This window comes from Cucurbita pepo, chromosome 6 (genome assembly GCF_057944985.1).
Source record: "Cucurbita pepo subsp. pepo isolate OVF chromosome 6, ASM5794498v1, whole genome shotgun sequence".
NCBI classification, from domain to species: domain Eukaryota; kingdom Viridiplantae; phylum Streptophyta; class Magnoliopsida; order Cucurbitales; family Cucurbitaceae; genus Cucurbita; species Cucurbita pepo.
Window position 1 is genome coordinate 9,702,969 of NC_141803.1, and position 14,508 is coordinate 9,717,476.

The 14,508-nt window shown below is 35.6% G+C and overlaps 1 protein-coding gene across 1 annotated transcript; it reads left to right on the forward strand.

The window, feature by feature from the left end:
* The first annotated feature begins 4,167 nt into the window (after positions 1–4,167).
* On the forward strand, positions 4,168–6,116 carry LOC147792287 (uncharacterized). Its single transcript, XM_087125027.1, has 3 exons — positions 4,168–4,257; positions 5,542–5,756; positions 5,852–6,116. The coding sequence occupies exons 1-3, from the start codon at positions 4,168–4,170 to the stop codon at positions 6,114–6,116; spliced, it is 570 nt and encodes a 189-aa protein (XP_086981153.1).
* Positions 6,117–14,508: the final 8,392 nt, after the last annotated feature.

Genomic DNA, 14,508 nt, shown 5'->3' on the forward strand with positions numbered 1-14,508 from the left:
ATGCTGACGATGTGATGTATGTATGATATGACATGATATGACATGATGCATGATATGAATGATATACGACAAAAATGTGTGGACATAATGCACAACCGCAATTTATGTAAGGAAACTATGATAAAGATTATGATATGAAGGAAAAATGGAAGGGGTTGTTTTACATGATAATGAATAAAAATGTTGGTTTCTCATGCATCATTGTGCATTCATGCATCCAGGAATACCCCTATTTTACGATGATACAGACACGTACACTACGAGGCAGAAAAATGATCATCATGTTTATCATAATGCTACGACGGTCGCTATGCCTAGCTGGTGTTCGACATCAACCGCTCTAGAGAATGCTCGCCTGACCATGAAAGGGGCCCGGAGGTGTGCGAACCGACTGGTGGGTTCATACTCGCACGTGTGGACCGTTTGTACAACAGTAAATACACATCCCAGTAACTCGTTTAGTATGAACACCTAAGAAATATAGAATTATACGATAAGTCCTACACATGATTGTATGTGTTTGCATCTAACCGCAATAGTGGGGGCCACATACCGAGTATTTCTTTTAGCTTAACATGAGAGTTTTCTCTGTCAGCTTAAAATGGTGCGGCGATTTAGGACTAGTGCTGAGGGGGAGTGTTAAAATATTATCACTGGCCCGATAGAGTCAAGCCCAATAATTGTACTAGCCCATTGCCTATTTATTTTAGTAGAGATTTTAGGAAATATACTAGATGTTTTAGGAGAGAGATCTCGATATTTTAGAAAAAAGATTTACATTTGTTAGGTCTAGATTGCCTAGGGTATAATACCCCTCGACCCTACCTAGTTTTTCATCCCAAGAAATTCCAAGCATTATAAAGTAGTAGCATTCTACAAAGTGTCTTGTATTCTCTTCTCGATTGGTCTTAATAAAGAGTGCAAGTGTTTCCCACAGAGAGTTATGTTCAACATGCGGTACACTTCTAATTCATCCCAGAGTGCTTTGAGCTTGGTGAAATATGCTGACAGTGCCATGGTTCCCTATGACATCATTGTTATCGACATTTGTATCTGAAAAATTGCTGGAGCATTCTTTTGTGAGAATTGATCATGAAGATCAACCCACACTTGATGAGCTGTCTTGGCGTGAATAATTCCATCAGCGATATCTGCTTCAACTGAATGAGTTAACAAAGACATTATCATACTGTTGAACTGATTCCAGAGTTCAAATTCGGTTGAATTTGCATCTTGAGACAGTTCTTCAATCGTGCCATCAACGAAACCAATTTTCTTTTTGGCAATAAGATCATGCAGAACTAATTGACACCAGGATTGATAATTTGTTCCATTTAATTTGATTGGAACAAGAGAATATAATGGATGATCAGAGTGATCATTATAATAATGATGTGTTAAGTCAACATCCGAAATTTTGAAGCTCGATTTGGCTGATTCCACCATAAATAAAGTTTTGATATTTAAGAACACCAAGATCGGTTCTTTGATACAATGTTAAGAATGAGAAATAGAATTGGAATCGAAAGAGCAATCTTCATTAATATTCACAACGTTTAAATAGGATACAAGCTACCAACTAATACCTAAAAAGAAGAAAAAATATAAACTAACTAAATCTTGATAATAAAATAAAATATACTACTAAGCAAATCATAATGGAAAAAATATTAACGAATTACGAATATCTAAGATATATTCCATAACTAATTGTTATAATATATTCTCCAAATATTATATCTTAATAAGTTCTTATCATGATATTTCCTAACGATCTTGGTCCTTGGATTCTAAAACCGTTGTTATCTTTTAAGGGCTTTAGTACTATGGTTCTTGGTTCTTGGTTCTTGATCCACGTTCTAGTCCATGATCTTTCTCTCGTCCTTGGTACTTTCTAAGTTCTTGTTCGGTTCTTGGTTCTTTCTCCTACACTCTGCCTTGATGATTTACGGTATTAGACATGAACCTGATATCCTGTGTCCAAGGCTTCATGTGTTCCAAGCGACACAGTCTTAACCCACGCCTCAGGGCTTGCCCTTCGACAAGCTCTGAAAACCTATCTCCAAAGCTTCATGCACTTCAAGTAACATAGTCTGAAAACCTACATCCATGGAAGGCTTCTTACGTAACAAACGATGTATTCTAATTCTGCATCAAGGGCTTGCCCTATGATACAGTTTGAATACCTATGCCCAAGGCTTCATGCGTTCCAAGCAGCATAGTCTGAATACCTACGCTCAAGGCTACATGCGTTCCAAGAAGCGTAGTCTGAAATCCTGCACCCAGCGTATTCTAAGCGGCTTCAGGCGTTCCAAGAAGCATAGTCTGAATACCTACGCTCAAGGCTTCATGCGTTCCAAGAAGCGTAGTCTGAAATCCTGCATTCAGTGCTTGCCCTATGTTACAACATCAATACCTATGCCCAAGACTTCATGCATTCCAAGCAGCATAATCTGAATACTTACAGCGTATTTTGAGTCAAGAACATGTTGTACCGTGGGAGGACTTAGGATTTTTTCTTGAGTTTTTGAGTTTTAGGACCTTGGTCCCTTATCCTTTAGTGGTACCTACCATTCTTCTTGCTTTGGTAGTTGTAGAGCTTGTAGTGTATTGTTCTTGGTTCTCAATCTTCTAAGTTTCTAATGTTCATAATTCCTCGAGGCATAAGTTGTAGCATGCATTCGTAAACATATGAATCTATTGTAATAACAAGCATGAGTTGTTCTAGAAGGTCATAGATTCATAATGAATTTCTTAGAGGGTTGTAGAAGGGTCTTTAGTCTTGAGGTGTTTCCCTTAGGTGTTCCTTTCGTCCTAACTTGCTTTAGGTTCCAAGCTTTACCCTACGTCAAAATCCTTCTAATGCAATATCGCATTATCATATAGTTGTTTTGATTATCAATCATGACCAAAATAAGTTAACAAATTTTCATATTATAATTTATGCCGATAGGTAATTAACATCGTCTATATGTCACTCGTACTAATCATATCAAGCTTTTTTATAAAAAAAATCCCACGGAAACAACATATCAAAAACATTTATTTATTTCAATATTAAAATCAAACTTTGAAATTTATGGATAGATGGATGTTTTACCTGGCAAATTGTAGCAAATATCATAATTATCGGTTTTATAGTTGAACATACAGACATTTTTCTCACTCATATGCCACGTACATAGACTACTTTCACAATTATATCTATCTCTCTTATCTATGTAGACATTGAAGTAATGAAACGAGCCAGGCCATTGGAAGGAACAGTAAAATAATGTCGTGCCCCATAAGTTTGGACGGAAACTGAAGACGTAGCTAGCCCAAGGTGTCAGCTTGTGGACTCCCAAGTCATCATTGCCAGATTTGCAGTGAACAATGAGCTGATTTTTAGATTTTAGAGCATTCGTTATCTTGACCATAATTTTTGGGGTTTGGATGAATGATCCTTCGATGGTAGTGAATTGGTTAGCAAAGAACAAAGAAATTAAGAGAGAAAGTGCAAGTGTTGAAAATAAACTCATATTCTTGAAATGGGAGAGGAAAAGAGAATGGTATGAACACGTCTGTGTTTGATTTGTTTCAGTTTTTATAGTTGAAAAAGAGTGTAACGGATGAAAAGAGTTGATTGGTAATAACCCAAAAATATATAAGTAAACGAACCTATTTGTTTCTATTTCTAATTCTTTCTTTTCTTTTTCTATATGGTTTTGTGATAAGTAGTTTGTCGAGTATTCTAGGGCCGGAGTTGTGTGAGAGTTGGTAAGGGAAGGAATTAGTTATTATTAATTAATTCTTTTTTATTATTTTTTTTACTAGTGTTACATTGTTTATAATAAAAATAGAAGGGTGTTATTTTTTAAATTAAAAAATATATGATTGAAACTCATTCATTTTGAATTAAAAATGTAAAAGTATAATATGGAAATCAATTTTAGAGGAAATAGACATAATTCCTAATTAAAGTAAAGAAAAAAAAAAAAAAAAACAACCCAACAAAAGAAAAACTATTTAATTCCATATTTTAATTCCTAATTCATGATTCTAAGATATGCATAGGACCATAGTGAGCATTATACATGTCAAGCATTCACTAATCTCATTCCATAGTCTTTTCGTTCTCTTGCCCATTTTTCTGAAAACTCTTTTGTAACATTTATCTTGGGATCAATGGTCGTGTCTGTCAAGATCCTATCTCTTACTGTCACAACTTTAGATGTGATATCCTTTATATTAGGAGTCGTAGCTGAGAACAAGAAGGTAAGCTTATGTTCATAAATTGTTAAAGATCATGTGTTTGTTTATATTAATGTCAGTTAGTGTAACGCCCCTAATTTTCTCTAACCGAATTAGCAACGTTACCTTGTACTTGTATAACGAAAGAACGAGAGTTTATGTAAGATAGTCTCAATAATGACAATACGTTCATTATTATAAGTAGTTCATACTTGGCGGAAAACAACAACGACAGCCTAACCTAGAAATAATCAACAAATAACTAGAAGAAATAATTGCAATAACTATCATCCGAGAGAGTCCAAACAAGATGCCTACGACACTACAAACCCTCCTTAAGACTTCCATGGCCTTCGCAACGTTCACCGTTAGCCGTACATGGGGGCCTTGCCTTTACCTGAAAATATGGGTAGCACGTGGCTTGAGTATTATATAAAATGCCCAATATGTCGCCCCACTGTTGGGGTTAAGCATATAATCAAACATTATGATACATGGGATCGCATACAATACACATACGTAAGCACAAGTGTCAAAAGAAAGAAAACGAGAGAGGGGACTGTCTTCCATTCCTTCCCATGGCCTTAGGCCCTTGCTTTTCCCGGGCAGGGTGGATGCATGGTACTTTCCCACGCATGGCCATCGTGCATGACTGTGGGCCCACCAGGCGAGCTCGCATGCGAACTCCCTGGGCCTAGCTTGGTCAGATACGTATGACATACAATATCGGACACCACGGAAACTAGGAGGGCTTGCATGATATCATAGCGAACATAATAACGAATGTACGCGTCCGTACCATCATTAGTGTAACGAGAAGAGTTTGAAGATGAACGACTATAATAGTATGAAGATGAACGACAAGAAGAGTCTGAAGATGAACGACAAGATGCTTTGGTTGATGATGCACCTATCAGAGGAGAAGCTTTCAATGATCGAGAAAAACAGAACCAGGGAGTTGGTTGATCGACCTCCAAACAGAAAGATCATCGGAGTAAGATAGGTGGTGTTCAGGAAAAAGCTTGGAGTTCACAACATCTAAACAAGGAGGGTTAAAGATCACGTGGTTTGTTTAGATTGCTATCAATTAGTGTTTTATTAAATCTCCTTATAGCTAGAAGTTGATTTAGTTTTTGATTTGTTTACATGTTTGTTACCCGATTTTCAGCCGATTTTTAAGTAGATTTTCTAAATATCTTTTTGTATTCTCTCTGTATATTGAGCATTCTTGCTCTTCATAATAAAATCTTCTTAACTCTCCCTCATTGATGGTCACTATCCTTTCTTGTTGTGATTGCTTATGGGCAGACTGCATCTCGAACTCCCATCCTAGGCAAAGGCACTATTATCTGTCAGTATCCAGAGGACCCAACTATGGCCTTCGCATATCTTTCCCTTGCGTTTTTTCTTGCTTCTTCAATTGCAGGATACTTCTCTTTGTTCTATCCTTACGAACAAAAATCCATTCCTCGAGGTGCCTTTTTTAAGAGCACAATTTTCTCTAGTTTCTTCAACATTGCCCTATAACTTCTCTTTCCAAATCACATCCTTTACTCTTAACTGTTACCTAAAAAGTGATTTGGAAACGTCATCAATCAAGCTACCTCTGTGTTTGCAGGTTCACTATTGGATTGGCTATAACTTTGCTCGTATGGCCTACGGTCACCGAGCAAATTCACTTGACTCGCAACGTCCATCCCAATCTTGAGACAGCATGCCCGACCGCTATGACTGGTCTTCGGGGTGGGGGTGCATTTCTATCCCTTGATTCATCCCTCTTCTGGTTGGTTGCCCTAATGTTGGCTGAAAATGCTCGAGAGGACTACTTTGATGAAATAGAGGAAAACAGAGACAGTGCTGAGGCTCTTAAGAACAGCGCATGAATTTCTTTCTTCGGGGAGAATAATAATAATTGACTATTAAGTAAGGACTCAATTGTGAATATGGTATTCCAAGGAATGTTCATAAGTAAAATTATAGCATAATTGTACGAGTTTTTATTTTCACTTTTGATTAACAAATGACAACATTTTTCATTTTCAACCTCGACATAACTCAAACTCAACTCTTTTAGAGTAGTGGTAACCTACAATAGTTGTAAAAAAAGAGATTATTTGGTAGTTTTGAACCGAGTAATATGGCATAAATTAATATGTAGCACTTTCCTTAAGGTCTGGATCTAAAATTCACATAGTCAATTGTACTCGAGTGTAAGGAGAACACCTGCTAATGCAAACCAAGTAAGTGACCTTACTAACGGTTTGGTTAAAAGTTGATGTCCGTGCCATGACATGTGCCTCGTGGTTCTATACGTGATATATGCTTGATACGTGTGAAATGTTTACGGAACAATGTGACTATGGTGTCTGTATGAAACGATATGACTAAGATATCTTTATGAAATTATATGACTGGGATATGTTTATGATACGATATGACTAGGATATGTTTAGGAAACGACACGACTAGGATATGTTTATGAAACAATATGGCTAGAATATGTTTATGAAACGATAAGACTAGGATACATTTAGAAAATGACATGACTATGATACGTTTATGAAACGATATGACTAGGATATGTGTATGAAATAGTATGACTAAGATGTGTTTATGAAATGAGATGACGATGATATATTTATGAAATGATATGATAAGACTGTGTCTATGAAATGACATGACTATGATACGTTTATGAAATGATATGACCATGATATGTTTATGAAAGAATATGACTAGGTTATGTTTATGTAACGATATGACTGTGCTGTGTTTACAAAACAATATGACTGTGATATGCTTACGAGATGATAAGTCCATGATATGTTCGTGATACACCGTGACTATGAGATGATACGTGAATGTTATGACACGTGATATGATGACGTACTGATGATATGATAAATGTTATTGTATAACACGTTTGGCGATATAGTACATGATATGCTGACGATATGATGTATGTATGATATGACATGATATGACACGATGCATGATATGAATGAGGAGCAAGGACGATAATAGCAGCAGACCTTAACCCCGAAGCGAAAGTTTGAGCTGCCTTCATAAAAACCAACTTACTACCCACTACACATGATACTACATTGTTAGCTAACAGAGTTTTACTTGTGTATGCAATCGTAATGAATTTGAGCATCGATGTGGGAAAGATTGTAGCGGATGAGATTGTCAAATGTGCAAGTAAGAAAGTGGGGACGCTGTTTTTTCCACAGCTGATAACCATGCTGTGCCTGGAGGCTGCAGTCCCTTTTCGTGAGGAAGAAGAAAGACTTGAGGCAAGGAATTTGATGGACTACATAGAAACCCATAGGGATGGCGCCAACAGTGGCAAAAGAAGGGACAACAGAGCAACAGACGATATGGATCAACTGCTGAAACAGCAAGAGGCTTTACTTAGCTGGTGTGAAAACAGTGAAGGGAGTTGTAAGGCGTTTTGGTCTTATGTCAAAAAGAGGGATGAGGAAATACATAAAGCCTTAAGAACTAAGTCCAAAAATGTAGCATTCCCAAGTTTTCCGGACGAAATTTTTAAAGAGTGGAGCCGCAAAGAATCATCGCATGCAGTAGAGGAAGAGAACACTTCTTCTAATGATGCCTAAAATCAAGGGAATTCTCTTACCACACCTTTTATAACCTTGTTGTCTGATTTACCTTGCTGCCTGATTTCGAAGCATGCATCCTTATGTTGTGTTTGCTTTGTTGTGTTGACTGCATATAATTTTGAATCATGCTCATGCATGCAACCTAGAAGCATGAAGCTTTAGAAAGGGTAATAGATCATGCATATTTTGTTTCATATGTAGTCATGATGTTTGGTGCAAGAACTAGGGATATATTGTCAAATGCCTTATGGATAAATAAAACAGTAAAGGTGAGTGGTGTTAAGAAAATTGAAGCTCACATTGAAGAGTATTCATCAAAGTTAAGGTCAGGATCCAATCTATCATAATCCACCTTAATTAGGAAGAATTCCCATAATTCACCCCACCTTTAAACCATTTTCCCAACACCAACAATAACTAAGAGCTTCTACACCTCAAATTGCTTTCAAGAATGATTCCACACCCACAGTAATGCTCATTGAGGACAATGGCTAGTTTAAGTTTTGGGGGTATTAAAGTAAATTCCATCGCCCCCATATATATATTTACATTTAAAAAAAAAAAAAAAAAAAAAAAAACCAAGACCACTCCTCTTCAACCTAAAGCTTGAACTCTCAATAAGTCTTAATTGCTCGTTGTCAGGCAATCTGCATCGCCAATGGAGGTGTCTGAATCGAAGGTAATTGGGATGTAAATAATAATAATAAAAAAAAGATATCCTTATTGTTCGGGTGAGTTGCATCACAAATGTGGCCACACTGAAAACTACAGGATGCTAGCAAAAGAGTCAAGCTAAGGGAGAACGAGTGGTAGCCTATATAGTCATCCCTTGAAGACTTAGGTGATTTGCACCACAAGTGGAGGCACCCAGAGAATAGGAGGATGACTTGAAGGATTCTTGAAGAAAAAAAAAAAAGAATTTTGTCATGATAAGAAAAAGTTAATGAAATAAATTATGAAGCCAAGTCACAAAAGCAAAGGTAGAAGGAATGGTAATCATTTTAGTAGTGTTTTGGGGAATACGGTGGAAGCGAGGAATGTGTTATTTTTCTGGTTAGTTTTGGTGATAAGTGTAGGGTGAAAGGTAGGAAATAACTCATTTGAGGAAGGAATATAAAAAATGTGATCTAAATCATGTCTTTGATGAATACTCTATGAACATTTTGTTAATGAGAAAAAAAGAGGAGAGTGGAGAGAATGATTGCTCAAGGATGAGCAATCTTTTAAGTTTGGGGGTGTGATAACTGTCTAAATGTAGAGTCATATCAAGTCTTTTTGTAGTTAATATTGCACTCTTATTCACCATTTTCTCATTTATTCCCCATTTATTCTACTTAGTGAGCATGAAATCGTTTATTGCGGTCCAACATGAAAAAAATATGATTTTGCATAAATCAATCTTAATTGTATATTTAATTGAGTTATGTGGTAAAATTTCAGACATTTATGCTAAACCATGTGGGAGTAGCAAATTTGGAAACAAATGGGGGAGGACATGGAAATTTTAAATCCACGTCAGCAGTCCAAGTGGGCCATTGACTACCAATGAAGAACATCTTATGTGGACAACTTATTTCTTTTCAGCCCTAAAGAGGAACTCATGCTCAATATAAAAAGGAAAAGGAAGACCAAGAGGAGGAGCCACATTTTTAGGGGAGAAAATCGAATTAAACAGCAGCAGTTTCTGCTGCAGTGAACTGCTGTGAAACCAGAGAAAAAGAAGAAAACCCTAATCCAGCAGCTGTTGACAGCAGAAGGAAAAGGAGACCGACAAGGATTTATTAGGGCAAAGAGGTGGACGTGAGAGCTCAAGAGAATGGAACTTCCATTGACGAACGGCAACAAACCGGGATAACTCTCTATTTTCTTATTCTCTTTCCTTATTCCATCAATTTTATATGATGAAGATGCATATTCCTCTGTTTAATTCAGTTTGTATGGAGAGCTAAACTTAATAGGGGAGGCAAGAGAGTTTTATATAGTTTAAGTAGGTTGACGGTATGATTTTAGTTTATTAAAGAGTTGTTGTTAATGATTTACATGTATGTTTAATTAGCTACTTTACATACATAGTTGTTCTCTTATTCGGGAGAAGAGAGCCCGAAAGAGAGGGAGCAATGAAATACTCTTTAATACTCTAGTTCCATAGCAAGGAGACTGGAAGGGTAATAGAAGGGTTAGGAATAATTCTTCTCCTAGAGCCTTGTTAATAGAAATTACAACGATTATGGAAATAATCACCATTCATGACCCTCGGAAGTGGGCTTGAGAATCTATTAAAAGGAACTAAAATCTACCACATACTCAACAACTTATCTATTTAATCTCTCCTAGCCAAACCTTCCTCATTATAGTTGATTTTCTCATCATTTTCTGTTTTCGACAGCAGTTGTTTTAGTTTTGTTTAAATAGTTAAAATCTCCAATGCCCATTTGAATGTTACCCAAAAACTCACTTAAATTTCGAGCGATAAAATTAACCAAAAAGATAGGTTCCCTGTGGAATCGATAATGTACTTATTACTTGCTACTTGTGATAGTGTATACTTGCACTTATTCTTGTGAATTTTAAGTCATTTTATTATATACATCCACAAGGGATCAACATGTAATTCAAATCATTCTATACATGCAATTCACAAGACATAACGTAACATTTTCATGCTTTCAACATAACGTTTCATAACGAACAATCTAGCTAAATCTAATTATGCATAAAAATTTACTCCTAATGATTTAAACTAAGTCTAATTATGCATAAAAGCATACTCCCACTAATTTAAACTAAGCCCAATACTAGAAACTTAGTCCGAGTAATTTAAACTAAGCCAAATACAGCACAGAAACTGACTCCTAATAATTCAAACTAGGCCTCATCATGCATAAATAATTTAAACTCGATTCAAAAAATTTAACTAGCAAGAAGGTAGTCATACATACTATCTTTAAACGCTTTCTAAAAATTGAAACCAGGAGGAAAGAGTCGGAGCAAATCAACCAAAATTTTGGCCTTGAGCCGTCAGAAAGTGTACTCTCTGACTTGCTCGAACCGTTCATTTTAGGATGATAAAATGAAGTGGGGGACCTCCCTTTTTTATAGTGGAGGCCAACGCGCCACTTCTTAGCTTTAGCAATGTGGCACAAAGTTTCGCTTCTTTTTTTAATTTTTTTTATTTTTCATTCATACATCATACACGTCAAGATGAAACTTTCGTCCTCGAAAGTGTCTTAATATTGAAATTACTCGGGTACTTCTCCTTGATCTCTTCCCTCTGTTTCCACATAGTTTCTTTCGTTTCATAGTCTTGTAAAGATCATTTTCGTTTTACATGTGTTTTTTTTTTTCTTTATGAGCAACACAAATAATCTTTAATGATATTTTTTTTTACTAAAACATGTTCGTGCCAGCTGGTTGGTTTCATATTAGAAAGTTGCAATTGACATCCTTCTTTCTTTTTTTTTTTAGGATAATTGACATGAGTTCTTTCCATATATCCGTTTTATTGTATGATATTAACCTTGGCATTTCCAATTATTATACATATTTTCTTTTCCTCCTAATTTGTTACCCTTAAAATGTTAAAACCTACAATATTACTTAATTCTGAAAGGGTTTTGAGTAGAGTGATACCCGAGTAAAAGAGAGTACATGAATGGACCAAGATTATAACCGATAAAGTGACCCAGAGTATAGATGACTAAGAAATGCTTAAAAAGAACTGAAACTTACTACCTATATCAACGAGATGCACTTTCCTTTTTGTTGGCTTAATCATAAGAACTTCGAGATTAAATGTGCTTTGCTGGAGCAATTTATGTTGGAAGACCTCTTGAGAATTTTCGTTGCAAACAAGTGAGTGAGGAAAAGACATGCGGGAAGGACTCATGTTTGTCTGTGGAGATAGTTTTCACTCTTAGAATCGAGAAGTAAATAACCTTACAATATTGTTAGGGGAATATTAGGGCCATTGACGGCCAAATCCTGAGTTTGAAAGCTTGCACATGGGTAGATACAAGTAGAAACTTGAAACCCAATCAAATTATCAACATCCAAAGAACTATAAATTCCCAAAAGATTCCTCCCATTTTATTAGACTTAAATATGCAACATATTTAAGCCTATAAAGAAACCCCACGACTCTCTCTAGAATTATTACATGTGAGAGCAAGCAAACATAAAAGGAAAAAAAAAGTAGGTTTTGTTGGACCAAAACGAGTGAGGGAGATTTTACTTCATTTTTCCCAAGGGTGTATCAATTCAAACTTCCCCAAATGAAGATTTTTTAAGTAAAATCCATCATCAAATGCTGCCCAAATGCAGTTTTTAACGTTGCATCGTTCAGAAAGCCAATGCGAGTTCTCTGGCCAAAACACCTGAAATGAAGCATGTCCATTCGAACTGTTAAAATTGCACCAATACAAAGTCGTATGCCAAAAGTTCATTTCAAATCTCCAGTGGAATTGGGCTCGCTTGTCCAAAACCTGTTCGTTCAAATCGTCGTCTTTTGACTTGCAATGAGCATTTAAAACTGAGTTTGTTTGATAATTGTAAATAGTCACTTGCCATTTGCCTTCTGGTAAATGCCAATCTTCCACTACAGCTTGTCCGTTGGAACCTGCAAAACATGTGTTGATAATAATGCTTGATTCCAAAGCAAACAATAAGGTAATATCGAAGCTTGTTAGAGTCTTCATTTTATTAAAATGCTCAAATTTGTTTTGTTGATGTTTAATCATTTGGATTTCGGTTCATTATATAGCAAAATAAAAATAAAAATAAAAATAAAAATAAATACCTGTTTTGAACATCTTGTTAAAGCTGTTTGAGAAGCTGATTTAAGGTTGATATCCACTCTAAAAATTAATTCCTATGAATGTTTTGAGGTTGGATATCCATATTTGTTGCATAGTTATAAATATGGATTCTTTTTCATTTGCTATTTTTGGTGGACATCAAAAAACAAAGTTGCTTAAACACAAACTAGACGTTGTATTTTCTATATTTTCTCCTTAATTACCCTTGTAAAGGAGAGATTTAATACAGAGTTATGAATGGGTTTTTTAAGGATGTTTATCAATTTTTTATTCCCTTTGGACCATAAGAAAAATAGATATGATTAAAAAGAAGGAGAGAATCACAACAAAATCAAAATTTAAAAGATGTGGTCGAATGTTCAAACATCCAAATTCATAGCTAGTCAATATTGTCCGTTTGGTCCACTTTGGCACGTTATGTAATATCGTTTGCTTCACGGGTTTAAAACACATCTTTAAGGAGAGATTTCCAGCCTAAATTTTCCTATTTAACCCAAGACCGTTACTTCAGATTTAACCCGATAGTTAATGCGGAATTACTTTAATGAACCCTTATTATAAATTCAACATTAACTTAGTGCCTCATTTATTACCTCGGGAATAAACAAATACAAAGAAAAAATGAAAAACATTATTGAATTAAACGCCCTATACTAACCAATGACCTAATAATTATAAATACAACTGAACCTATACTAACCTATGCTTTATTAAATGCAAATACAACTCAACCTAAACTTTATTAAATACAAATACAAATCAACCTACAGTTTATTAGCTGCAAATACAACTCAGACAAGACTGATCTATACTATTGTCAAATGCAAATACAATTGAACCTATACTAATCTATACTATTGTCAAATGAAAATACTACTCAACATATACTAACCTATACTATTAAATTATTATGCGAAACTATCCTATGCACGTGTCACGAACTCGTGGTTGTGAAGCCTCCGTCAGTCTTACAGGGGCGCCTTGCCTTTATGTGAAAAATATAGTAGCACGAGGCTTGAGTGTTTTAAGAATACTCAGTAAACGACCTCCTATCTTGGTTATGCATAAATTGACTAAGCATACTCAGTAAATAGTCACTTGCCATTTTCCTTTAGCCTCCAAATGTGATTTTCTTGGTTCATGCATAAATTGACTAAGCATACGAACTTTATACACTATGTTAGGCCTAGTAACGGATAAATATATTAATCTGCCAATCAACCGTGTGTATTTACTTGGATCATTCAATTTCTCTCCTTATCTTAGAGAACGTTTCAGATTTTTCTCCATAGGAAATCTTTTTGGACGTGCTCTTGTAAGACATGTATCTTGAAAAATGTCTACAGCATACTTCCTTTGAGAGATAAAAATTTCTTTTCTAGACCTAGAAAATTCAATGCCTTGAAAATATTTCAAATTCCCTAAATCTTTGATAAGGAATTTCTCAAGTAAACTAGTCTTGAGATGTGAATTTCTTTGAGATCATTGCCTGTCAACAGAATATCATCAACATAGATAAGAGTTGCAGTGAAAGAAGTACCTTTACTCTTAATAAATAAAGAGTAATCTGCTTTGGACTGAGTGTAGCCTACATTTTGTGTATTGGTTAGAGAATATGGAGCACCAATTGCGAGAAGCCATTTTTAAACCATAAAGAGATTTATGGAGTCGACATACTGTATTCTCCCCCTGTCGGCGAATACCTGATGGTAAAGACATATAGACTTCCTCGTCTAGATTATAATGGAGAAAGGCATTTTGAACATCCAACTAATGAGTGAACCATTTTCGAGCAACGGCAATAGTGAGTAAGCAACGAGGTGTAGTAAGTTTTGTTG